We start from the raw sequence: 26,222 nt of genomic DNA, 5'->3' as shown, positions 1-26,222 counted from the left end.
AAAAAAAATCCAACATTTCATCATTCGCATTAAACCCAGAAATCAAATCAAACCCAACAAATCAGAACCAAATCTAAGCGATTGCAGTCAAAACCCTCGAATCAGACTAACAAAACACAAAAATCGAAGAATGCCAAACTCAACCAAATCACACAAACACAATAACNAAAAAAAAAAAAAAAAAAAAAAAAAAAAAAAAACAAATCGAGATGAAATAAACAGCAAAAAAAAGGAGAAATCTACCGATCGTCGTCTCCGTAATCCATCGATCTTCTTCTTCAACTCCTTCCAACTTCTCCGAAGTAATAACTAGCCGTTACCCAGAAAAATGAAAGCACACAAAAAAAAAAAAATCAACACTACGAACAAAAGAAAAAAACATGCACGCTCCAAAGACCCAGAACCATTTGATATATAAATAAAAAGAAAAAAGAAGCAGTTTTTTTTTAATCACTGACCTTGTGTGCTCGAGATATGTGCTTAGTGCTTACTGCTTAAAACCCAGAACCAACAAAAAAAAAAAAAAAAGTATTCTTAATAGCGGCGAGTTTCTCTCTCTAGGACACGCTGGTCAATATTTATAGTACTACTCTAGTCTCTCTCTCTCTGCGGCTCTCTACTATTTATGAGGAGAGAGAGAGAGAGATAGAGAAAATTGCAAGGGAAGCTTTTTTTTTATTTTAATAATCTCTTTGAGAAGAAAAAGAAAAGACCATTGTGAAGCACGCTTTCTGGTTTCTAGTTTCAATGTCGTCGTCGTGCTTTCCTCTTTTCTCGCGATTTTTCTTTACTTAATTTGGTTTTTGCAATTAACTTACTACTACTAATCATAATCATCAATTTTATTTTTCTTCATTGCGTAAATGAATCTCTTTTCTTTTTTTTTTTTGGATATTTCAATATTCACTTTTTAGATTTTAATTTCACTTAATTAGTGTTTTTTTTTTAAATTTGACTCGGTGTTTACTGTTTACTGCTTCGTTGAATACATAATAATAAAAGCAAGATAAACTAAATATAGTTAGGTAGGTTAGATAAAAATAAAATCAGATTTTTCTGAGTTAGTAGTTAGTCACTTAAAGCATATATATATATATATATATATATATAAATAGGGGAAAATGTGTTATGATTCATTTCCAACTTTATGTTATTCTTCAAATGTAAAGTTTGCTAAAAATTCATCTTAATCTACTTTTTTTTTTGGTCATACTCATTTTATTCAACTTTTGTTGATATATTTTTAAACTGATAGTGGAATAAACTGGAAAAAGGTTGCTTCTTTTTTTTATATACAATTTTATTTTTGTTCTTGATATAATAGTGACATAATTAGTTCTTATATGATTTATACGTTAACAAAAGTATTAAACGGGCAAGAAATAAAATATACGTTTTGATGAACAATAACTAAAAACGTTAAAATTTTGTAATGTTTTAATTCGAGAAAAAAAACTAAATATAACGTCTATTTTATCTTTCAAATAAAAAGTCAATAGACTCACGTTATAAATTCATTTGCGGATTTTTCAATGTATATATTTTATATTATATTTAAATTTCTAACCGTAAAAATCTACTATCCTCAGTTTGATTTTTTTTTAAATTATGTTATCACTAAATATAGTGATTCTTCTTAATTCTCCATTTATTATATAGTTGGTAGAAATATAACTCTTTTTCTCTCTTTTAAAAAATATTATGTGTTTTTAATCAGTCCATGTCCTTGGATTATTTACCATTATATCAATTTATTTAACTAAAGTCTGAAAACCTTAATTGTCAGAATAGTATCCAATGTGTTATAAACTAAGTTAAGGCATAAATAAATGGGGGAAAATGTGTTATGATTCATTTCCAACTTTATGTTATTCTTCAAATGTAAAGTTTGCTAAAAATTCATCTTAATCTACTTTGTTTTTTTTTTTGGTCATACTCATTTTATTCAACTTTTGTTGATATATTTTTAAACTGATAGTGGAATAAACTGGAAAAAGGTTGCTTCTTTTTCTTTTTTATACAATTTTATTTTTGTTCTTGATATAATAGTGACATAATTTGTTCTTATATGATTTATACATTAACAAAAATATTAAACGGCCAATAAATAAAATATATGTTTTGATGAACAATAACTAAAAACATTAAAATTTCATAATGTTTTAATTCGAGAAAAAAACAAAATATAACGTCTATTTTATCTTTCAAATAAAAAAAGTCAATCGACTCATGTTTTAAGTTCATTTGCGGATTTTTCAATGTATATATTTATATTTTTTAAACGTAAAAGTCTACTATTCTCAGTTTGATTTTTTTTTATATTATGTTATCACTAAATATAGTGATTCTTCTTCATTCTCCATTTATTATATAGTTGGTAGAAATATTACTCTTTTCTCTCTTTTAAAAAATATTATGTGTTTTTAATCAGTTCCATGTCCTTGGATTATTTCCCATTATATTATATCAATATATTTAACTAAAATCTGAAAACCTTAATTGTTTGAATAGTATCCAATGTGTTATAAACTAAGTTAAGAAATAAAAAAGTAATTTTGATTTAATTTGTTGCTTATGTGACAAATCTCTTCTATAAACAAATACCAAACTTGTGGAAGTCCACCCGGTTAACCAAGGCTTAAGTAATGCTTCTACATCAGAGGTCTGAGGTTCAAATCCTAGATAATATGATTTCTTAACAGTTATCACTAAAAGAAATATAGATATTGATAGCAGAAAATCATAGCACAATATGAATATTGATAGCAGAAAATCATAGCGCGGTTTCGTAAATGCTATGAAAGATAACTTTTTATTTTGGTTACTATATCATAGCACTAAAATGCTAACAAAAAAAGTCACCGAGCGGGAAGCTAAAATCACTTATCCACCAATACTTTGTTGAAAATTTTCATCTAACCGCCATTACTTAGAAAAATTTCACTTACCACAATATAACAAACATAAAAACATAGTTAAAAAAAATATAACGTCTATTTACGTTTGATGGACAATAAATAAAAATGTTAAAATTAATAATGTTTAAGTAGAGAAAAAAATATATAACGTCTATTCTATTTTCCAAATAAAAAAAATCAATAGACTCATGTGATAAGTTCATTTGCGGATTTTTTTCAATGTAAATAGTTTTTATAATTTTTTTTTAAACTTAAAAAGTCTACAATCCTCATATGATTTTTTGAATCATGTTAATACTTATGTGACAAATCTTGTATAAACAAATACCAAACTTGTGGAACCCCTTGGCCCAATGGTTAACCAAGGGTTAATTGATGCTTCTACGAATTCAAGTCCCAGATAATGGGATAATGTAGAATCGTTTATGTAACACTTCTTATAATTTTTAATAAATAATAAATTTGGACATAAGAACAAAAAATACTCATGGATAGTCAAACAATTATGCCCATATATATTCATGTTTGGTTTTGTTAAATATCATCCCAAAATTTTGAGTGAATGTCTTAATACGATGGGCCTAAAAATTTAAATTGATGACAAACAAAGAATTTTTATCCATTCTACCAATCTACCCTTCAAATCCCTTTCCAATCTACCATTCAAATCCTATGTGTATATAGTCTTTAAGCTGATCTAGGGGTTATATGGACCCAAATTTTTACAAGTGCTAGGGATTCAATTTTGACAACAATTCTAGTGTAGCTGACTGACGCTTAAGAACAACGAATATATATATATATATATATATATATGCGGTAGAACGAGGGGATGTAAATAGCCTCATCCGAAGATATTTAAAATGGAAAACAAATAATATATAGGTAGAGAGGCTTTCGACTATAGTTGAGGCAAGATTCTTGCAATTTAAGGGTTTCACATTATTTTTTTTTGGACAAAAAAGGGTTTTCTAACACATAGATTCTTTGAAAAACCAATATGCTGAGTTTTTACTTGTGTATGCAAATATCAATTATATTTTACACACATCAAACTGAAAAGAATTATGTTATTATCATATATGTATAATTTATATTCAGTCTTGCTAAGATAAGTGCGCTTAGATCATGCATAACATACTACATAACAACCTTATGATCATCAAAAATATCTCTTGGAAAGACAATAATCTTCGTCTAAATCTCTTCCCAAACTCCACATATACCACTACGTCAATGATAACAAATCTAGACTTGTCTTTGTTATCATTCTCATCTCGCCTCAACTGACACAAAACACATGATCAATTATGAGTTCAACCACCTAAAGATCCATACAAAACTAGTAATAGAAATAAAACACATTCACATATGATGGTAACAATAATGTTACGAACCAAATCCTCTACATCGGCCAACCAATTAATGCTTCGATTTCATCTCCATCTTCCATATCAAGCTGCATCAGTATATCAAACGATTAATTAGATCACATTATAGGCCACAAATCATGATTTTATCTTTAGACCAAAGAAACATGAAATCAACATTCACATCAAATTACCTCATCAGGTGTTTGTTCAGGATTGAGACGACGAGCATAGCAGAAGAAGACGGTGTTGTAGAAATCAAGATTTTGAAGCTCACAGTAGCTTTTCATGAGTTTTTCAAACCTCATGGTTCTTTTCATCCTGAAGGGTCTCACACTATCATCCTGAGATTTTACTACTTTCAGTCTCATAATATCAAAAATTTTGGTACCCTTGAAAACAAACAACACTAAAGCAGTTTCTAATTTTGCTAACCTGACAATTAAATCTTACTTTGAGTACGATTTTGTTCTCTTCGTGATCGGGTACTCCTCCTTCATTGTTGTTGCTGCAGTTGCCGTCGTTGGTAATATCCGATCTTGTCGGCGACATAGTTCACTTTCTCCAAATTCTCCTCTGCCTTATGAAAGGAATTAATGTGAGGTTTTACATGTTATTCTTCATTAGAGTTATGAAACCCTGTATTTTAAAGATTAGGTAAATTTTAAGATTAATTACTTAAACCAATTTATGGTTCTCTGTTCATAACGAGTTTAGTTTTTTTCTAAATGTATCTGAACTATTCATTTTGATAGAAAATAAATAAATTATTAAGTAATTTATTATTATTTTTAAATCGGATAATTCATTTCTTAAAAATGATAGAGTAGAACCATATAATTTAATTTGATAATTTAATAAATTCTAATAAAAAAAAAATGTCAAACGAACGTAACATAAAAAGTCGCTGACGACTGGTCAACGAGCAGGGTGAATATTGCATCTTACATACAAAATTAATCATATTTTTAACTCCAAGTCTCCAATCGTGTAATACAAGTATACAACTCAAAAATCCAAATCCTCAAAATTAAATCAATGAAATAGAGAGTTTATATCCCAAACTAATATAAGTGCACAACGCAAACAAGTATATTAAAGAAGAAATCTAACTCATTTTTCGTCGAAATAAATTTGTTTTTTCGACCAAACATTAATTAGAGAAAAAAACTCCAATATTGGTAGCTCAAACGGGAGAAAAAGAGTTTACAAAATATGTTTCAGAATAATTAACTAAGAAGATGAATTGTGAATACTCACATCAGAAAGTTGCAATGAATAATCACTTATAGCATTATTATTAATGTAAATATATGTATCCATAATAGGGAATTAGACAGAGTGATCTAGTACCTTAACAGTGAGAAGATGAGGATAATAACAGAGTGAAAAAGAAAGGAGAATCAATTGTTTGGGTGGTGAAGAAGGAAATTAACGACTAATAAGAACTATTTCGTCGGAGGAAACGAGGTAGAAGAATACCTCCGCTTATAGATATCAAGGAAGAAGATTTTATCATGACGGAGAATACGAGGAAGAAAGAGTGTATTTATATGATTTGGGAATAACCCTAAAGAAAGTCTCTTTCAAGATTAGAGGGTTTCGACTTCAAACCCATAGTTTTTAATTAGAAATATGAATCTATTTTAGAAAAATATCCTCTATCACAAAACTAAGGATATAATACAAATATAAACTTTAGTTCACCAATTCTAATTTTAAAATGAAAAAAATGAAAATACATTTCTCTCTTTCTTTCTTTATGTAAGTAAGATGTTTCATATTTTTGGATTTTTTTTTCCTTTATCATTCTGATGAGCTGTAAATTGATAACAATATGGAAATTTTTCTTTTCACTTTTATTTTTTTTTGGTTTCAGTGGAAGTTCATATTTCATGTTTCTAATGGATATGTTTTCTAAAACTTTTGGTAGGAGAATTTTATTTTATAACTATTTAATATTTTGTTGTAGTTCAATATTTTTGCTCGAGCTAAAACTAGTTTCTAGATTAGCCTTTGGGTGGATGCAAGATTCTTGTACTTTAAGGTATAACTAGATTAAGACCCGTGCTAGAGCACGGGTTGAAATTCATTTTATTTATATTCTAATTTTTATATAAAATATAATTTGTGTAATTTTTTTAAAACTTTTTTTGGATAAAACATTATGCAATAAAATCATATGCTAAATATGATGGCTTGAAAAAAGAAACCTATTTTATAAGTTTTATATTGTTAATGATTCTAGATAAATACTCGTGCTATAACACTGGTTAAATTTTATTTTATACAAAATTTTGTATATTTTCTATTTTAAAATAAAATTTTAATATGTTGTATTAGTTTATGTATGTGAAGTTATTTCAATAATGTATATTCTACCTCATGATTTGAATGTCATTATAAGACATAATTTTGTAAATTTGGTTTTTAAAAAGCGAGTTATTATATTATGAGTAATTTAATATATTGTTATACTTTTTGTTTTAATATACTTGGTTTCTTGAAATTCTTTCATATTATAGTGACATATTATTGACATTGCTATAACAAATAATTTTAGAGTGTTTATAGTTTCTAACTTTTATATCAAGTTTCAATATATTAAAAATATTTTAAAATAAATGATTTAAAGTTTATTATATTATATAAAATTATAAAATTCAACAAAAAATATGAAATTGAATTTAAATATTCAAATTTTGACCCGTTACTCAGTAAATTTTTTGATTCAATAGATATTATTTTTAAAGAATAATATTACTAAAGCTTGAATATTTTATAGATTGAACAATTTATATTTGTTTCTAAAAATTCAACTTATGGTATATCCGAAAATAAAACTATTTTTTAATTATAATAAATAATATGAAAATTTGTTTGTTTCACAAGATAAACTCATATATAAAAATGAGAGGTGAAGTATAATAATAATTAACAAATTAATATATTAAGTTAGATATCAAAAGATTTTATTTGATGAATAATTTAATAAAAGAAATTAATATGGTAAGTTAGATGATATGATTCTTTAGAATATTTTCTTTAAGATTTTTTGAAACAACGTGATCTAGTAATAAAATCTTCCAAAAATAAATTAAGGTTGCACCCACTATTTAATTTGCAACCAATTAATTTATCAATTAATGTATAACCTATTTGTAACCAACTTATTAAAATTATAATCTACAAAACAATGTTGTGTATTTCCGTTTTATTATAAAGGGGATTCGTGAATTTAAATTAATTAATTTTATATCTTTTACATGTGATATGAAAGGAAACTAGGCAATTAACTCGTAACTAATGCGAAAATTAAATTGTCGGTTTCGGGTTTTCTTTTGGTTTTTCAAACCCGAAATGTCAGTTTGAAAAAAAGAACTTCAATTGATTCATCTAGACATCAACAATGTTGTTGAGTTTCTCGAAATGAACATAGGTACGGTGAGTAACATGATCATTAACAACCGAGACTTTAAGCTAAGGCTCTTTTTGAAAAAAATCAAACTTGAACTTGTTAATGCTTAGTTGATTTGCTGAATTCAGACGAGAACAGTTTAGTTTCTAGTAAAATCCATTACGTAGATTGTTAACGCTGCAAGAGTAAGTTAGCTTTATATTCATGATTTGAGTTCGAGAACGATGTTTAACGCATTTTTCTGCTAATGTATGCATTTGTTATCATAATTCACTCACAATTCCTGGTTCCTAATGTCTTTTACTTACTAAATACAATTACTTGCATTTATTTACGGTCTTTGTTAGTCACAATAATTTCAAATTTCTCTTTGTCTTAGCTTTACTTATTCTTCATTATCTCATAATGGATTGCTTAGTATCTGTGGGTATGATCCTAAAGTGTTACAACGATATATCATTTGATTGTCGTAGAGAACACATTAGATTTTAATTGACTTTTGATCAGTTTGCTGGAACGCCGCATTTTGAACAAACATTTGGTTCATCGACTGCAACAAATCCTCCATGGTAGCCCTTAGACGGATCCAGATATCCACCAGATCTGGATATTTACTCCATGGGAGGAACCTTTGTTAGAGAAGGTGGGGGAAACTGAGGAACACTAGGAACATAAGGAGGAATTCCTAGTGCAGCTGGAACATCTCACCATCTGAATAAGGAGGATTCCTTAGTCACCTCACCTCATCTTCAGAATAATAACAAAAGAAATAAATAATTTTCAGAATTTAAGCATTGAAGTAATTTAATTCTTCATTTTACTTCTAATATAATAATTAAAACTGTATAATAACTAATAAGAGAGTTCGAACTCACGTGGAAATGATTTTTAGATGAAAGAAGCGGTCAACTGCAGTTCTACATTTAAAGAGTATCATACACCTGATGAGTTAAATATATTTATCATTCAAACTTAAAGATCCTTACAATATGTTAAGATAAGTCACTCAAAAATTATCTTTTATTTTTTTCATTGTGGTTTGTTTAGAGGTTGAGTGTTTATGGTGTGAATGTAATAGTACACATATTTAGGTTTTTAAATTCATATATACACAGTATATAATTCAATGTTACATGCAAGAAAGGAACAAAAGCTTTGTTGCTTCTTTTACAAGTTTTGAATAGAATAAAAGAGTTGCAAACTTTGAGAAAACGGGAAGTAACAAAAGAGTCACATAATTAGTTAAAGAATCTAACCAATTTTCAATATTGCAACATACCATTAAAACCATTCTTGCATCGTCTGCTTTCACATCAAGAAATACTTGATATCTTTGAAATATGGCAGCACATATTGGTGATAATATAGTTTCTTCTTTGTTTCAATCATATAAGATCGATCATTGTTCTGTTTTTTTTTGTTGGACCATCTTTGTTTCTGTAAGCTGTTCTTGATGTTCTTGTTGGTAAATTAAACAGAAAATGATGCAGTTGAGGTTAATCGTGAATTGCTGAAGGAGCTCGAAGATATGGGGTTCTCGATGGCTCGGGCAGCCTGGGCTCTGCATCACTCTGGTATATGTTGTAAAAACCACTTCAAAACATTCCTAGAATCATGTCATGGATCATCACCCATATTTTGTCTCTCTTTTCATCTTTAGGTAACTCTAGTCTTGAAGAAGCCGTGAACTGGATCATAGACCATGAGAGCGATTCACAGTTTGAAAAAATGCCTTTGGTATGTATAGTTATATTCATCTTCTTTTCTTTTTCATAGATTCCATACGAAACTTTTGAAAAAGGTATACGGTATGTTCTTGTAGATGGAATTTAACATTGAGATTGAGTCTCCAAATCCATATGATGATACTGCAGAAACTTCTCAGGCAAGAGCTAAAGAACTAATGTAAGTAAGTCTCTCATTTGAACATATATGCATATTCCTTAAACTTTGTTCTTTATAAGGACAAATGACTTCATTGTTTATATATTCGTAGGGAACAAGCTCGTAAACTAAGAGAAGAAGAAGAAACTAAACGTGAAAGAGAAAGAGAAAAGGTAGAAAGGAATTAGCTTGCATCATACACTATCCTCATGAAGAAGACTTACAACTCTAACTCTCTTCCAGGAAAGGATACGAGCAGGGAAAGAGATGATGGAGACAAAGAGAATTGCGGAAGAAAACGAAAGAAGACGGTATGAGGAAGAGAGTTTGTTTCTCACATTGTCCCTTTGAATTAAATAAAACAATGTTGGAAATTATTTTAAAAACAGGAATATAGCTTTGAGGAAAGCTGAGAAAGATGAGGAGAAAAAAGCAAGAGAGAAAATTATGGTTAAAGTTAATGAAGACAAGGTGATGAATCTTTATATCTTATTGTACACTCAAATTGAAAACTGATGATCTCTACCAAACTATTTTGGGGCTAACTGTTTGTGTATAGCTGAAGAGAAAGCGGAGGCTCGGATTGACAACTGAAACAGAATCTGCTTCGACATCAACTCATGTTTCTCCACTTAATACTAAGGTATAAAGCTTCATCATCTATTATTTTTGTTACCCTTAAAACTAGGAAGAATTAATGGGACCGTAACTTTTACAACAACATTACAACTACAGAGGGTAGTAATGTCGCCGCCAAGCCGAGCCTCGAAAGCAGAGGAGATGAGGGAATGCTTAAGGTCATTAAGACGAAACCATAAAGTAGGAAACGCCTTATATTGATTTAATTCCAAAAAAAAAAAAAATAGGTAGGAATCTAATGTAATCTTGTATGTTTGTTGTTATAGGATGAAGATCCAAGAATCACGAGGAAGACATTTGAAACGCTTCTGACAATTGTGAGAAATGCAGCTAATAAGCCAGGTGAAGAAAGATATAGAAGAATCCGTCTCACGAACCGCTTGTTCCATGAGAGAGTCGGGAGATATAGCCAAGGTATTGAGTTCTTGGAGTTTTGTGGATTCAACAGAGAGGATGGATCTGAGTTCTTTTATCTACCGTACCGTGACGTAGACATCAACCGGCTTCGAGACGCTGCGTTTCAGCTAAACGCTGCGATTACCAATCCCTTCTTCGGTCTTCTCTCCACGGAAGCTGAAGACCGTGAACAATAAAGTTTATCTTCATGAATTCTTATGTTCGTTCCATCTATAACACATAATATAAGACAAATATAAAAGTGTATATTTACAAGTTAAATATCAAAAAGTGTTGCGTTGGCTACAATTAACGACAAAAAGTGTATCCAGATCAATATAGCCAAAAATGAACAACGCCAAAAAAAACCTCACCGGGCTATGGTAGATTTTTCACATAGAAAGGATTTACTTGTTACTAATGGAGACTACCCTGCCCATTACCGAAGTATCCTCCCTCAGTTGACTGTTACTAATGAAGCTCTTTTTACCTAGAAGTTCATCTTAGTTAGAACATTCACCAACACGCTCTCGAGTTGGAAAAGAAGGAAAATATTATAGATTTCCATGAAGAAACTCACCTATATATATATATACGAGATATATATGAGGAACTTTCTGGTTTGCTTTCCGGCGGTTAAAAGAGGATTCCGGAAAGATCCTATAGCTTTCTATAACTTCAGAGGATGACCATTATCCTAGCTAGGAAGAGGGGATGAAGTTTGAAGAGAGTGAAGTTTGATATAGTATGAAGCTCACTAAAAGATAGACGAATTAGAAATATTCATATTTCACAACTAATAATATAGCTATTTAAAAGATTGTGCTAAAATTTTAAATTATGATTCTTCTATTATTTGATTTTAAAATTGCTTTGAATCATCATATATATAATACATAAAATTAATAAAAAATTGATTTTTTTTGTATATGTTGTGATTCAAATATTTGTACACAAACATATATTACTCGGAAAGGAAAAATGTGTAGTCAACATCCCCCATCGACTAAATTGTTTACACAATAATTTATAGTTATATTAGAAATAAGACCAAAATGAATTGAAGTCCGAACGAACAAGAAACTTAATTTAATCACATTCACATTTAAAAGTATGTATTCCGTTTAATTTGGTTATTTTAGTTGAACAATTTAATTATAATCTGATATAATAAACTTTAAACTTTTTAGAAGTTTTAAATAATATTATTTAATATTAAAGCTTATAGTAATATTTTTAAATATTATGAATATTTAAAATTATAAACAGTTTAAATTACAAAACGGATTTACATCGACATTAATATAAATTTTAAATATTATTATCTTGACACTGCAATATAAGTTAGATCATCATTTTACTATTTTGTTTACAGTTTACACTGTCAATATTAGGACAGTGAGAACAAGTTAAATATTTTTCTTTGGTGTATATTGAAAGTTAAATCCTATTTATTCATTCAAATTAATAAGTGCAATAATTCACTATATGTCAGTTAAGTTTATTAAAAATTTACTAGTATTCAATAAATATTAGATAATCAAATAAATATTTATTGGTTATAACTTATACTGTAACTTATATGATACTACAGAATCTACAGTTTACAACAAAAAGAAATATTAAATGGGTCAAAGACCTTAAATGGGGTTAATGAATTTACACATAAATGGGGTAGGTATTAATAGAGAGGATGGTTTACTTGTTAACACTTAACATCTCTACTCCCTATTTATAATCAGTCAATGTGCTTTGAAGGTATTAATTTGGGCATTCATCCTAAATAGTTATAAGTTCATGAAGTTTTGGTTAATAGAATGATAGTAGAAAATTAACATTGGAAATAACAATAATATAAATCAGTCATACATTTTTTTTACCGATGAATATATTTCTACAATTAAATGAATTGTGGAGTAGTGTCTCTTCTTTTCATTTTTTTTTTATGGAAGATGAAAAGACAAGAGACAATATTCCATAATTCACTCATCGGTAAACAATGTTGACTGATTCATAATATTGTTATTCCCAATGTTAATTTTCCATGATCATTTTTTAACCAAAACTTCATGTATATATATATATATATATATATATATATATATATATATATATATATAAAGATTCATTTTTATGTTTTCACTTCTTCAGAAATTGAAAGATTTGATTAGGGGAAATGTCAACGACGGCCAAATTTTATGAAAGGAGGAAAGTGAAGAAGGAAGGGGAAAAGCGTAATGTTGCATCGGAGTCAACTCATGTTACTTTGAACGTGAGGGGTCAGGTAAGATTTCATGTAAGATTTGATTGTTGCTATACATATTTTACTTCTACATTAACCTAACTAATAGCATGTTTGGATATAGGACGAGGAAGAGGTTAGAGTGTTCAAGGTGAGAAGGAAGACTAAGTTGCTTAAGTTGATGCAATATTACAGCGATATGAGAGGTGTCGAGTGGAACGCATTTCGCTTTCTATTGGATGGCTCGAGAAATCGGGAGTACCATACTCCGGATGACGTATGTATTATCATTTGAGCTCAAAGATTCTTATAATATATAAGCTACGTATGTAAGTTGTAATTGATTCGTTTTTTTCACTGTGTTTTTTTTTTGTTAGCTGAAGCTCAAGGATGGAGATGAAATTGACGCAATGTTGTATCAAGAAAGTGGTTTTAGCCCATCGTCCTCTATGATATTTTAAGTTTCAGTGTTTATGTAATAATACCCAGATTTAGATTTCTAAATCCACACATATATATATATATATATATATCAATAAATGGTTCATTGTTACATGCAAGAAAGGAACAAAAACTCTGTCGCTTCAGTTACAAATTTTGAATAGAATAAAAAGTGTTGCAAACATTGGGGAAACGGAAGTAACAATAGAAAGATGTTGTCTGTGTTACAGTAGTAGATAAAGAATCTAATCAATTTTAAATACTGCAACATACTACACAAGGACCATTAAAACCATTTGTGTCTTCTTTCAGCACTGGGAGTTCAAGAAATACTTGAGATCTTTAGGATATGGCAGCAGCAACTGTTGATAGTTTAGTTCCTTCTCTGTTTCAATATTATATCAGATCAGATCAATGTTTTGTTGTTTTGTGGGACCATCTTTGTAAAGAAACTGAAGTAGTTGAGGTTAATCGTGGATTGCGAAAGAGCTCGAAGTCCAAGATAAGGGATTCGCGATGGCCCTGCAGCGTGGATATTTCCCCTGAAGAATATTCTAACAGAGGATATCAATGTTGAGGTCAAGCCTAGTCTCAAAAGCAGAGGAGATGAGAGAATGTTTAAGATCATTAAAACGAAACCACAAGTGTTGATGTATGAATGTAACAAATAAGTTGAGGGTGGTCGTAAGGCTAATACGAAGAATCTCTTTTAATAAACGAGCCGTGACTTGGCTGAAAACAGAATGAATTACAAGGAAGAGAGAAGGCTCCTAGGACTTGAACAAAGATGGCCAAAGCCGAACTGAATCGACAAGATCTATTTTCTTCTTAGTAATAAAATTAGCTCAATGGTTAAATTTTCTTGCATCTCCATAGAGTATTTAATGAGCAAGAGATTTCGAGAAACAAATTTGTAAAATACTCTTCATTACAATGGGTTTTGTTAAGGTTAACTATCAAACAAGAACAAGAACCATGAAACCAAGCTTTTAATTGATCTACCTTATTTTTATTCTAGTAAAGATCATCAATAAAACGGTTTTCAAAGATTATGTTTTTGCTGTGATGAGTCGTAAAACGTAATCTACTTTTTCTTTTTTTGGTCGTCTCAATCGTAATCTACTTAAATCAAAGAGTTTTCCAATCTCAAGAAAACTGTGACGAATAATTGTATGTAGAAAGGTTAAACTCAAATATATAAATGTTTGTTTTGAAATACAGTTCAAGTATCTTGTAGTCAAATGCAAAATAGCACCAATAACTAAGGCTATGAATGGCCAGATTTTTAACTGGTTGTTAGTTTTTAGAGTTTTGGTTTTATAGTGTCTAAAATATTTTTTTTTTCAAAAAAAAAGAAGCAAAAATTAAGTATTATTTCGTTGAAAATAAAGGCATTCCACTAAAACATCAAACTCATTGTTTTTAGGGGTTTATTGAACGGAAGAATCTAATAGAATATGAAAACATCAAAAAAATTATACAAATCTAGTGTTATACAATTTTGCATTTTGAAGATTCTAATAAATTATAGTATTATTCAATTGACTGATTTTTAAATTCTATTAAAATGACAGTGTTATTTAATATTATATGGTTTTGATAATAATGTCATTTTGTAAGGAATTTAATCGAAAATTAAAAAAAAAAAACTTGAAGAAGTAATTCCTACCTTTTATGATCTCATTCGAACAGAATTCATATTTTTACGTTAAATTCTATTATTGAATTTTCTATTATAATCAATTTTCTAAGTATTATTATTGAATAACCCCTCCTTAATTTCTCTTTGAAACTTGGAGAAAAATAACTCAAAATTTAGTTTTCTTAAATTCTAAAGAATAAAAAATTTTAAAGTCTTGAATGATATTTTTTTTTTAATCCAAACAAACAAAAACCAAAACCAACTTTAAAGCTAGTAAAAAAAACAAGACCATTTGTTAACAACTCAGTTTACTAACCAATTTCTAGTTAAGAAAAAAAAAAGAGTTGAGTAAAAAAAAAAAAGAGTTAATCAACAAGAAAGTTCATTAACCAGCACGGAATACTAATTGGTCCCAAGTCTGACCGGTTTTGAATTATCCTGATGAGAGGCTTGAGTAGGTGGAGATGGATGAGCGGCTGGCTCAATCATATTCTATAGGTCCATGAACAGGGTACAGGTTGTTCCAATTTTGGTGATCCTGATGAAAACCGTTGTTAGTATCAAGAGCAGAGAGATGCATCATCGAATTAAACTCATGAAGAGAAGAAGAAGATATGGGATTCCTTGTTAGATATTATACAGAAACATTTGAGGGGAAATAGATCGTTTATCCTAATTAAACTAAAAACCACTAATGACATTGTATTTATAACTTTACTTCTCCTCATTAGAGCCATCAACAGTTTTCATAAAAAAAATATTTACAAATTCATTAAATGTAATTCTCTGAAGTTTTTATTATTATAACCATTTGTATGTATAACTTTAGAGAAACAGTTAAGAGAAATTTTTATATATAAACAATGAATTTTATGATATTTGGTAAATAATTATATATCGGTGAATACAAGTTAAGCTTTTCAAGTTTCATATTGTTTCTGTTTAACAAAGAATATCATTGTAGAGAAACGTTTTTGTTTCACAGAAAAGTTCATTCTACATTTCCAGTATATTTTATGCTAAATTTCTTAACTTACCCCTAAACTCAAAGCTCATTTTCTTGAATTTAATTCATTAAACACTTATTAAATAAGGGAAAACTTGTATAATTCATCAATTTTTTAATTTATGTGAAATGTGTCAAAATAACGTTTTTGTGCATCTATTAAATCGATCTGAATTTAACATTTTGCTCTTTATTATCTTGTTTTAATTTTATTTTCGATATTCTTAACACAATTTTTGGTGATTAGTCTTTACTTACTACTCATTCTGTCCCTTGAAAATTGATGTTTGTGATTTTTTCATATTCTACAAAGACTGATTTTCAACAACTTTTAATTAATTAATATTAAAATTTTGTAAACTTTAAGAAATAAAAACTAAGAAAATTTAAAAATTTGAATTGCCATTGGTCTATAATTAATTAATTATACAATACTTTTGTAGTAAAAAAATAATAATGTATATCATTGATTCTTAAATTTGTGTGAAAGCCCTCAACATTATTTTTAAGAGACAGAGGGAGTATTAAATTAACAAAATGCAAACTATTATAAAAAAAAATCTGTGATTTGTTTTTCATGTTATTCATTTAATGATTTGTTTTTGGATTTCAAAATCCACAATATGTTTTAAATGGATTTGTATGGATTTGAAAGTGTAAAATAGAAGGATTCAAATCCAATGATAAAACATGTTATTTCAAAATCTATGTGTTTTGATTTTTAGAATTTACAATTCCATGTGAATTTAGAAATCACCTCTCCAATAACAGCTCCTTAGTTTTGTTTTCTATAATGAAACAGAGGTATATGCATATATAGTATGTTAGTGTATATTTTTATGTGTATACCATTTTTTTTTTGAATACTAAGAATGTGTTGTAGTATGTGTAATATTTTGTAATTCATATACTAAATAATTTATAAGTTAATTTTCTAAACTATGACTACAAATCTATAGAATATGAAATAAACTAATAGTTTTAGTGTTGGTTCTATAGTCTAAATCCGTCATGATAGGTAGATCACGCAACATGTTCAATGATTTTTAATCCGCAAAAACTCATCATACGAAACCCGTGAAAGTAAAATATAGTATGTGAGGCTAAAAGTCATTTTTTATCAAATCAGTTTTTCTAATTTTTTTAAAAGCAGTATCTCTACACTCATCTCTTTATAAAATTAGAAAATAAAATCTATATATATTTACAATTATGTTTGTTACCTTTTAAAATAATTAGTTGCTACAGAAAGTCAAATATAAATAGAATTAATTAATTTATTAAATTAATTATTTAATGTAAATGACATATCTATAAGTAAGTGTCAACTTGAGATTTTATTTTATAAATCTATCAAAAAATGTATATATAGATTGTGGAAAAAAAAGAAACTGTTTATTAACTATCTGACCCGGACTCACCCGATTTGACCAGATTGCATATATAGATGGGTAGACCCGATTCGACCTGGTTGTGTCTGATACACCGCAAATTGTGAAACCCTCCTGCGTCGAACTACACTCATCGTTTTTTTTTTTCTGTTCGAGTTCGAGATTTCACCTCTTGTTTCTGTAATTTCCGGAATTCAGAATTAGGGTTCTGTAACTTGATGCTGAAGTTCTATTTCGTTCTTCTCACTCTTGATTCACTTTTGATTTTCCTGATTTAGGGTTTAGGTAGGACTCCATTGTTTTTTTTTTTCCTCCTGTTCATTATGTACTGTGATCGAGTGGAAGCTGATACTGGAATCATTGGGTCTCGAGAAATATTCCACCTCATTTCAAGTGGAAGAGGTATTTGATTGTATTTTACTGTTTAGATTAATTTGTGAGTTCTCTTATTGATGTTGTCCATAATAAATGTATGAGGATTTCCATCTTTTTCCAGGTTGATATGGATGCTCTGATGCATATGACAGATGATGACCTCAAAGCTCTGCTCATACCAATGGTAAAATCCTTGATAAGCTTCCACATGATTGTCATCAGTATACCTTAGAATAATCATTGCCTCAGTTTAGCTCCATTGTTAATAAGATAATATGCATATATCATCACTATGTTTGGATTCAAGTTCTCTGTGTGGAATCTTTACAATGGTGTGTTCTTTTTTTCAGGGACCTAGGAAAAAGATACTTCTTGCTTTGGGATCTAAACGTGGATAGTCCAGCTTCGAGCTTTAGGTGCATGATGATACATCTGGGATGGTGTCAGAAAGATGCTGCATTTGACTTTTCTTTCTCATCTGTATCTCGAGAGAGAAAAAGTTGTTGAGAGTTTTTAGATTAAACGGTTGTAACCTTTTAACATAGAGAGTGAGACAAGAAGAGCAATCTTGATTCTCTTGATGAACATTGTAGAAGTAAAGAAGACAAGAAAACAAAATCTGTTATTTTCATTTGATAAATCATCCTGGGAAGTGACTGGAAGCTAGACACAAACACAGATCATAAACCAAATTTTGCTAAAATCACGAATGGCAGACGTATTCTGAAAGTGAATTTGGTAGAACACTTTAATGAAAAAACGCGATCCTCAATTTTTAAAGAGAATGATTGAATCTTCCAATTTACAATGAAGGCTTTTCAGGACAGATTTCGTAGCAAGCAATTAAACATGTGTTAATTCTTAATTCAAGTATGAATAAAATAAAACTTGATTAAATAATTAACAGTAACAAACACCAGCCGTCTTAGCTCAGTGGTAGAGCGCGTGGCTTTTAACCACGTGGCCGTGGGTTCGATCCCCACAGACGGCGATTTTCATTTTATGCTTCAGACTAATAATTTCTGGCTGTTCATCGTCCTAACACTCAAAATGTTAGTTTATGAAATAAATATATTGTAAATGTCTTCACAATGATTATTGTAAATTTTAACCTAATTATTATATATATGAAAGATTAGTTCATGCATGATTAATTCACAAGTCAATAAACCATATTCAATGTCTAATAAAGAAACTAATTACATAAATATATCGAAGAAGAAAATAATCACAAAAAAGAATCTTTGAATCACTTTTTTTTGGTTCAAATCTTTGACTTACTTATCATACCAAATCTTAGTAATTATCACATAGATTTGATTATATGTTTTAAGTAATTGTATCAATATGATCTTGGTTTAATTACATTACTGGATTTTGAGATTCCATGGTTTTTGTGGTTACAAACTTAGTTTGTTAATATATATATATTTTTAAAAAACTAAATTTGTTAGTTTGAATTGTTTATCATATTTTATCGTTTTGATATTATAATTCCCACATATGTTTAAGGGAACTTTACTGTAATAGCTTAGAAAAGCTGAAAAAAGACTAGAATGTCATTTTTTTCCGGAAAATTTTAATGACATATGAACCCTTTGAAAGGTGTGTTAGGAAAAAATAAATTACAATTATGTCATTAAAAAGCAATGCCACATATGTGTTTGTTCTACAACTGTTCAAAGTTTTTGGGGGGAAAAATTCTCGCTCAAATAATCTATATGACGATAGACATTTTTTTTTCAATAGAGTTATATTACTTTTGGCAGACTTATGGATAGACTTTGAAAATTAAGTAGATTAAATTGGTAGAGATAGATTAGTGATGGCAGACTTAAATTTAGTTGACGGAGTTATGGTTAGCGGTAGATATATTGGGTAGATTTATTGTAATGATGATAGAATTAATAATTTTTGATAGAGATATTAGTACAATGGTGACAGATATATTAAGTTTATGTCGGGTGGCAGATTTGTTTGACAGATTTATATAGTCTTTATGAGAGACATATAGACAGAAATAGATTTATATGACAGATTTAGTTATACGTGATGGTAGATATGTCCATATTGATAGACATAATTAAAAGCGATAGAGTTCTAAGTTGTGGTAGACATATTTGTTACTGAAAAAACAAAAGTTAAGTAGAGTTAAACATATAGACGTGATAGAGTTAGATGTTTTGGCGGATTGACACTATTGGTGTTTTAGGTTATACTGTTGATTACACTTATCAGACACACTGTTGTAGTCCCCGCAAATACTTCGAAGAACAGTAAACATTATATGTTCTCTCTGCTTCTACAGATCTCGTTCAAAATCTCCTTCGTCTTGACAGATCTCATTTTATAAATTTGTGACACAATGGATGTTGTTTCAGTAGTTTGCGGAAAATGGGTTTTAATAAAGAAGCGGTGGGAATTTTGTGTTGACGAAAGAAGAGGTTCGAGGGTGGTAATGGCGAGCAAGAAAACATTGTATGAAGATTTCGTCTCAATGGTGTACGAGGATTTTGGGTTGGAGAGAGAGATGTTTGATGTTCATCTCACTTATAAGTTTTCAAAGACGTCGCAAACAATCCCAGCTGATACACCTCCTGTGTTTGTCTGCAATCATCGCCAGTTTGAAGGATATCTTAGAGTTTGTAAATCGGAGCGTCTATGTGTTGAGGTCGGTGTTGTTGGGGGAATAGAAAGTGTGGATCGAGCAAGGTCCTGCGGAGTAAATCAGAGAAAGAGAGAAAGGAGGGGTGAGGATTACTACAAGAGGAAGGTAGTTGGGAAGGAACCTATCCACACTGAACAGAAAATGGAGGAGAACAAAGGACTTGACTAAAAGAGAGCCGAGACGAAGTTGAATGAGGAAGAAATAACAGAGGCTCCCGATGAAACGAAAAGCAATGATGAGGATGATGAGTCCCGATTTGACTGTTGCGAGGATAGTGACGGAGCTAGCTCCGGGGATGAAGACTATTGTTTGTATTCTAAGTTTTCAAATGTCGAAGAGGAGACAGATGTGGAAGAAAAGGTTGAATTTGGGAGGAGAAATAGGAGAAGGGCACCTTTGCGAGTAAAGAGTTCAACCCCTGTTAAAGATTCAGTGCTTATAGAAGTTGGTGGTGTTGATGTAGCAGTTGGTCAGGAATATGAGTCACGAGAAGCATTGGAGAGTAGACTGAAGATAGTATATGTTCTACAAAAATTTGACTTTGATGTGGATCGATCAAATACGCAGTTGTATACTGTTAATTGTTGGGTAGAAGGATGTCAATGGCGTATCAGAGCTAGTACTATTGGAGATTCCCCTATTCTTCATATTCGATTATATGTCAATGACCATACTTGCTCAGTCACTGAACGTTCTGCTCGTGCCCGCCAAGCAACTCCAGATATATTGGGGCATTTGTATAAGGAATTTTTGGGTGGAGTTGGAGGCGGTGTTCGACCAATGCATGTGGCCGATGCATTAAATTTTAGGTTTGGTCTAATGGTAATTTTTCTTACCAGTTGATGCGTTTGAAAAAGTGTGTATGTGTATTCTCCTTATTATTCATCATTCCCTTCTAAGATAACTCGTTTCGTAGGTTGACTATTGGAAGGCACGTCGAACTCTTCTATGTGCTAGACAATTAGTTCGGGGTACAGCAGAACATGGGTATGCAGATTTACCCACATACTTGTATAGGATTCGTAAAGTAAATCCAGGAACATACACCAAGATTGAAGTAGATTCAGAAGACAGATTTAGATATGCTTTCATAGCTTTTGGGGCTTGCATTGCTGGGTTTCCATTTATGAGGAAAGTAATTGTCGTCGATGGGACATTCTTGAAAGGACAATATCAAGGTACGCTTCTACTAGCAACTACACAAGATGGAAATTTCAATATTTTCTCACTGGCATTTGCTGTAGTTGATAGTGAGAATGATGAAGCATGGGAATTGTTCTTTTGACAATTAAGTCGTGTTATCCCAGATGATGAAGCCCTGACCATAATATCAGATAGACATCAATCAATAGGGAAAGCCATAAAGAATGTATACCCGCTTGCTAGTCGTGGTATTTGCACATACCATCTGTACAAAAATATTGTACTTAAATTTAGAGGTAGTGAATCATTTGGACTTGTTAAGAAGGCAACAAGTGCTTTCCGTCTAGAAGACTTTAACAGGTACTTCCAGCAAATCGGTGCATTGAATCCAGAGCTACACGCTTATCTTGTCCGTGCTGATGTTAGTATGTGGACTCGAGTGCATTTTCCTGGGGAGAGGTACAATTTCACGACCAACTATATCGCTGAGTCAATAAATCGAGTTTTAAACCAAACTAGAAAGTTTCCAATTGTCGAACTACTTGACTATATAAGGTCAATGTTGACACGTTGGTTTGCTGTTCGGCGAAAACAAGCTGCAGCCATGCCTACAACACTCACAACCGCTGTCGAGAAACTGCTACAGGTTTGTGTTTGTTTGCTGTGTGAGTAAACCATTTGTATTTCTATCACTTATATGAAAAATGTTTGTTATATATACAGGCAAGTGTAGCGAGAGCTGATGTTATGAAAGTACAAGAAATTGATCTGCATCATTATGAAGTGAGGAGTGGTTCAACTGTAAATGTGGTTAACCTTCAACAGAATAAGTGTACTTGTTGTTGATTTGACGTGGAGAAGATTCCTTGTGAACAAGCATTGGCAGCAGCCACAACCGCCAAGGTGTCAAGGATTTCAAAGTGTCACCCGTACTTCTGTTCAAATTACTTATATCACGGTTATGAGAAATCCGTCATGCCGAGGGATACATCATCAACAGTGCCAGAACTGGTTTCCACCAAGCGTGTCAAGACACCATTTGTTAGGCCACAGTCAGGTCAACCGAAGATGACACGCATCAAACATCCTTTGGAAATTGCGATGGAAAATCGTCGCCCCAGGAAAAGACATGCTTGTTCTAATTGTAACACTATTGGACACAATCGCAAAACTTGTCCTACGTAAACTTGGGCATCAATTTGGGCCTTTCTATGTACTTTTGTTGGATTATGAATAGAGATGAATGGATATTCTGGCCTTTTGGATGTTTTTTGTTAAGCACTTCCTAGGGTTTTCGTATAATGTAGACTATAAATTTCTTCAATGTAATGTTCTTCGCAAACAACATTAACCGCTGTCGAGAGCTTCTTTGTTTATTTGTCATGTCTTATATACCTCAACCATTAGTGACAGACATTGTCCGCCGTGTAGGCCGTGGAGGTTTTCGTGACCTTGGTCCATTCATAGCTGCTGGTCCATTTTTTAAGAAGATTGTCTTTTCTCCAGAAATTCTTTCGGAGGTTGATATTGACGAGTTCATTTTCAGTAGTGGTCTTGCGAATGAAGGAAAGGGCTATAGGCGGCTATTAGAAGAGTGTGTGGCCGCTAAAAATTATACTGCACAGTACGTTGAAGGTCTTCGTTTGCTAATTCAGGTGGGACGTTCCCAGAATCCACTCGATTTGGTAGGAGAAGCAGCTCCTGCTTCAATCTACGCTAGATTTACATATGGAATTTTACTTATTTGTTTTGAAGCATTGGAAGATGGTCTGTCGGTCACTAATAATTTCTTAAGCAAAGTGGATTCTATAGAGGAAGCCGTTCAAATTGCGGATGTGGTGATGTGTCAGATAAAAGAGATGGGAACATTTGGTTCTCGTGTATTTAAAGGATACTACCATTTCAGAACAGTGCCTCGTTGCCATCTAATCCACCACACGACATTAGACATTTGCGAGGATTGTTCCACCCTTACCTATGCTAGCACCGTCGAGGCGTTGTGCTAGTGTTTATCTCTCGTCGGTTGTAATATGAAGGGATTTGTCTAGTTTTTATTACCATATGAGGTTAGAACGAATTGTGTGTCTAAGTTTGTATTGGCTGTTTGTGTCTGTATTTCTCTATTAACTATTCTCAATCTGTAGCATTATAAAATACTGCTTATCCAACCAATGGTGCTCGTCTTAATATAATATGATAGACCATTCAGTATAAATAACATAACATAACTGGTCTACACATAGTGTACAAAAAATGGTGAAAGCCTTACACCGTTTTCATTCCCAAGTTATCGAGAAGTTATGACAAAAGCTATTGGGAGGCTTGTTAATCTATACCAAAAAACAAAGAAACCAGACGTAACCAGATTCACTTTACAATGATGAACTCAACATCGCCTGAGTCCTTATCACGATCTGATTGGTCAGTCATCTGGATGAAGCAATCTGTGTCTGGCACTTCATCAAACAATTCTGCTGCCAGCTTCAGCCTGATAACAGGCATAGCGGCATCTGATAGACCATCAAATTTTATACCCAATGCCAGACACTCAATGAATTTTACCGCATAGACACCACAATCACCTTCCTGGATATTCTGAGGAACGGTTTTCATCCTGTATATTGAGAATGAAGAGGCTTCTAGTTTCTTTTTCTCATGCGCAGGAGCGACTGTTTGAATCAGAAGTGGTATCATCTTAGTGTACGACTTACATGTGTCAAAGAGTTGGTCATCAGTCGAAGAGCTGTAGATGCTATCATACAAGTTGACCCTCCGCCTAACCAAATCGACTGCTACAGCTACCCAGTGTGCCTTCTCGATATTGTGAATGAGATACAAGACATCGACATCGACAACCCATTTTTTGTTTGTGACACCGTACCGTGTATATGTACCATTGTAGACTTCAAAATATTCTGTAGGAAACTCCCACTTTGGGTCTGCTACATATTTCTTGTAATCATGAGCCCACTGATTCACAAACCACAGATCTAAAAATGCAATCCTATCACTTCTGAACGGAGAAAATGCCTGCATTGATCTTTTGCGAAACATTTGCATGATAGGCACCAGATGCTGAACATGATAAACAGAATAATATGAGACTCAAATATCAATGTAAGCTTATGTTAATCTCATGTTAATTTGGGTGCAAACTTACCAAATCCATCAACCACCCATAAGTAGGATCATTTTTTGGCCACATCGCCTTAGGGCTCATTATCTTCATATAGAAATTAGAAGCCGCAAAGTCCATCCTCAACGGGTCATCCCTGTGAGCAAACATAAGTGTTACATATACACTCACAACATTGTGTCATCAGATTACTAATATGTAAAGTACTGGTAGACTTCGACTAACATCTCTTGCTTTATAAAATCCATGACAGCGTCCACCTTTGCAGGATTAGCCTTTTCAAATGGATCATAAGCTGTTGGGGATAGCTTTACACCACGCAACATATGTTTGACCATTGAACTCCCCACAAATGGATCCTGTTGAGTGGGGGCTAGGTTCTTTGGTCTAATTTTCCTTGTCACAATATCATCATTACACAAATCTAACAACTTTTCCAAAGCACCATCAAATGCCTTATTGCGAGCATCTTCTATGGGGTCCGATTCATCAGAAAGTGTGGTTGGTGTTCTGAAACTGCCACTACCAGCTGCATGAGTGTTAGAGACACTGTCCTTCGCATTTAATGAAGGTTTTTTGGGTGAAATTGGTTCCTGTTTAATGGATACAGCAACATCAACTTTCTTGAGTAGTAGTTCCCATTTGGAGGACTTTGGGTCAAGTGGATGTTCTTTGCTTTGGGCTTTGGGCTTCGGCAAGGAGGCTTTTGCTTTTGGATTTCGAATAGCACATGATATAGGGCCTTCAGATGTTTCTAGCACCTGTACTAACCAAGACTAAAAAAAAAACTAGGTTATTTAATGTCAATAGCCTTTACTAAGTAGTCAACATATAATACGACAACTAAGGTTTGTTGAGTATGTATAACCTAAAACAAAATGTTTAGCCACTCTATAAAGAAAAAAAAATACTATAGGATAACTCTGGAAAATATACATAAAAAGTGTGGGGTACTCACAAATTAAGTCAACACTAGTGAATTTTAAGACATAGGAGGAACATAACAAAGAATACACTAATTGACAGAAACACACTGAAACATTCTTAACATTCTTCAATGTATCGCTTCGACAATGTTTGACAACTCTAATGTGAAACTCCTCAAATTACTGAAGACACACTTAAACTTCATTTTAGTAATTCCCCACCCAGCTACTATGCCCGCTGCATTGAAAACCTCTGCTTTTAATCAACCACATTCACATAAAGATGGAAATATCAAACGTGTTAACTGATAAGCAGCTTACCTCATCTTTCTCACCCAAACCTCATCTTTCTCTTCACCTATAGTAGATTCGGCACCCTTTGTTTCAGGTTGGCCCTTCTTGATGACATCAACCTCCGCTTCTAGGTTTGTGATCTTCTGTTCTAAATCTTTAAATTGTTCCCCTATTAAGACCAACTTACCTCCCAAATGAGAGTCCATGGTATCAAATTTGTTTGATAATGAATCTAACATGTTGACAACGCTGTCAATTCCATCAACATCCGTCGACGACTGCACTACACCAGCTCACTCTGTTCTTTCAGATGATTCAACCCTTTTGCCTCTC

At 31.5% G+C, this 26,222-nt stretch overlaps 4 protein-coding genes, 1 long non-coding RNA gene and 1 other non-coding gene across 16 annotated transcripts in view; 4 read left to right on the top strand and 2 right to left on the bottom strand.

The window, feature by feature from the left end:
- The window catches only part of LOC104725360 (protein XRI1), a 3,828-nt gene extending 3,135 nt beyond the window's left edge, over window positions 1-693 (bottom strand). For 3 of the 7 annotated variants that reach the window (XM_010444020.2, XM_010444021.2, XM_010444023.2), the window contains exons 1-2: window positions 459-691; window positions 244-309 (exon numbers count right to left, since the gene is read on the bottom strand). In XM_010444020.2, the coding sequence (XP_010442322.1) occupies window positions 244-266 (23 nt within the window). In that variant the 5' untranslated portion in view covers window positions 267-309; window positions 459-691. Of the gene's footprint in view, window positions 1-243; window positions 420-458 lie in introns of those variants that run through there. The other 4 variants (XM_019231584.1, XM_010444024.2, XM_010444022.2 and 1 more) reach the window with 4 other exon arrangements.
- LOC104725358 (small ubiquitin-related modifier 1-like) lies at window positions 4,025-5,788 on the bottom strand. 4 transcript variants are annotated; one of them, XM_010444018.2, is made up of 5 exons: window positions 5,642-5,788; window positions 4,724-4,868; window positions 4,483-4,632; window positions 4,316-4,377; window positions 4,025-4,204 (listed from the first exon to the last, which is right to left on the bottom strand). In XM_010444018.2, exons 2-4 carry the CDS (start codon window positions 4,838-4,840, stop codon window positions 4,324-4,326), a joined length of 321 nt encoding a protein of 106 aa, XP_010442320.1. In that variant the 5' UTR covers window positions 4,841-4,868; window positions 5,642-5,788; the 3' UTR covers window positions 4,025-4,204; window positions 4,316-4,323. The 4 variants fall into 4 exon arrangements, with proteins under 4 accessions (XP_010442320.1, XP_019087978.1, XP_010442319.1 ...); XM_019232433.1 differs by having other exon boundaries at window positions 4,025-4,377; window positions 4,724-4,927; XM_010444017.2 differs by having other exon boundaries at window positions 4,025-4,377.
- LOC104725357 (UBX domain-containing protein 1-like) lies at window positions 8,944-11,068 on the top strand. Of its 2 annotated transcripts, XM_010444015.2 has the most exons (10): window positions 8,944-9,062; window positions 9,185-9,280; window positions 9,367-9,443; window positions 9,529-9,611; window positions 9,703-9,763; window positions 9,834-9,901; window positions 9,980-10,061; window positions 10,150-10,233; window positions 10,326-10,409; window positions 10,496-11,049. In XM_010444015.2, exons 1-10 carry the CDS (start codon window positions 9,047-9,049, stop codon window positions 10,820-10,822), a joined length of 978 nt encoding a protein of 325 aa, XP_010442317.1. In that variant the 5' UTR covers window positions 8,944-9,046; the 3' UTR covers window positions 10,823-11,049. The 2 variants fall into 2 exon arrangements, with proteins under 2 accessions (XP_010442317.1, XP_010442318.1); XM_010444016.2 differs by lacking the exon at window positions 10,326-10,409 and having other exon boundaries at window positions 10,496-11,068.
- LOC104728704 (putative small ubiquitin-related modifier 6) lies at window positions 12,802-13,328 on the top strand. The gene is made up of 3 exons (XM_010447651.1): window positions 12,802-12,909; window positions 12,992-13,144; window positions 13,245-13,328. Exons 1-3 carry the CDS (start codon window positions 12,802-12,804, stop codon window positions 13,326-13,328), a joined length of 345 nt encoding a protein of 114 aa, XP_010445953.1.
- LOC104725356 lies at window positions 17,387-18,282 on the top strand. Its single transcript, XR_757898.2, has 3 exons — window positions 17,387-17,749; window positions 17,844-17,906; window positions 18,073-18,282. It is a non-coding gene; the product is annotated as an uncharacterized LOC104725356 (long non-coding RNA).
- Window positions 18,642-18,713, top strand: TRNAK-UUU. Its single transcript has one exon. It is a non-coding gene; the product is annotated as a tRNA-Lys (tRNA).

Source organism: Camelina sativa, chromosome 11, assembly GCF_000633955.1.
Source record: "Camelina sativa cultivar DH55 chromosome 11, Cs, whole genome shotgun sequence".
NCBI lineage: Eukaryota > Viridiplantae > Streptophyta > Magnoliopsida > Brassicales > Brassicaceae > Camelina > Camelina sativa.
This window is presented reverse-complemented; position numbering and strand designations above follow the sequence as displayed.

What these genes read in the sequence shown, in the direction of transcription:
- LOC104725358 (XM_019232433.1), bottom strand. Translation starts at nt 4,840, where the DNA reads ATGTCGCCGACAAGATCGGATATTACCAACGACGGCAACTGCAGCAAC. An exon ending in AAGTAAGATTTAATTGTCAG is followed by an intron (nt 4,633 to 4,723) that starts GTTAGCAAAATT and finishes GTAAAATCTCAG; the next exon opens with GATGATAGTGTGAGACCCTT. An exon ending in CTGAACAAACACCTGATGAG is followed by an intron (nt 4,378 to 4,482) that starts GTAATTTGATGT and finishes ATACTGATGCAG; the next exon opens with CTTGATATGGAAGATGGAGA.
- LOC104725357 (XM_010444015.2), top strand. An exon ending in AGTTTGAAAAAATGCCTTTG is followed by an intron (nt 9,444 to 9,528) that starts GTATGTATAGTT and finishes ATGTTCTTGTAG; the next exon opens with ATGGAATTTAACATTGAGAT. An exon ending in TTTCTCCACTTAATACTAAG is followed by an intron (nt 10,234 to 10,325) that starts GTATAAAGCTTC and finishes TTACAACTACAG; the next exon opens with AGGGTAGTAATGTCGCCGCC.
- LOC104728704 (XM_010447651.1), top strand. Translation starts at nt 12,802, where the DNA reads ATGTCAACGACGGCCAAATTTTATGAAAGGAGGAAAGTGAAGAAGGAA. An exon ending in CTTTGAACGTGAGGGGTCAG is followed by an intron (nt 12,910 to 12,991) that starts GTAAGATTTCAT and finishes GTTTGGATATAG; the next exon opens with GACGAGGAAGAGGTTAGAGT. An exon ending in AGTACCATACTCCGGATGAC is followed by an intron (nt 13,145 to 13,244) that starts GTATGTATTATC and finishes TTTTTTTGTTAG; the next exon opens with CTGAAGCTCAAGGATGGAGA.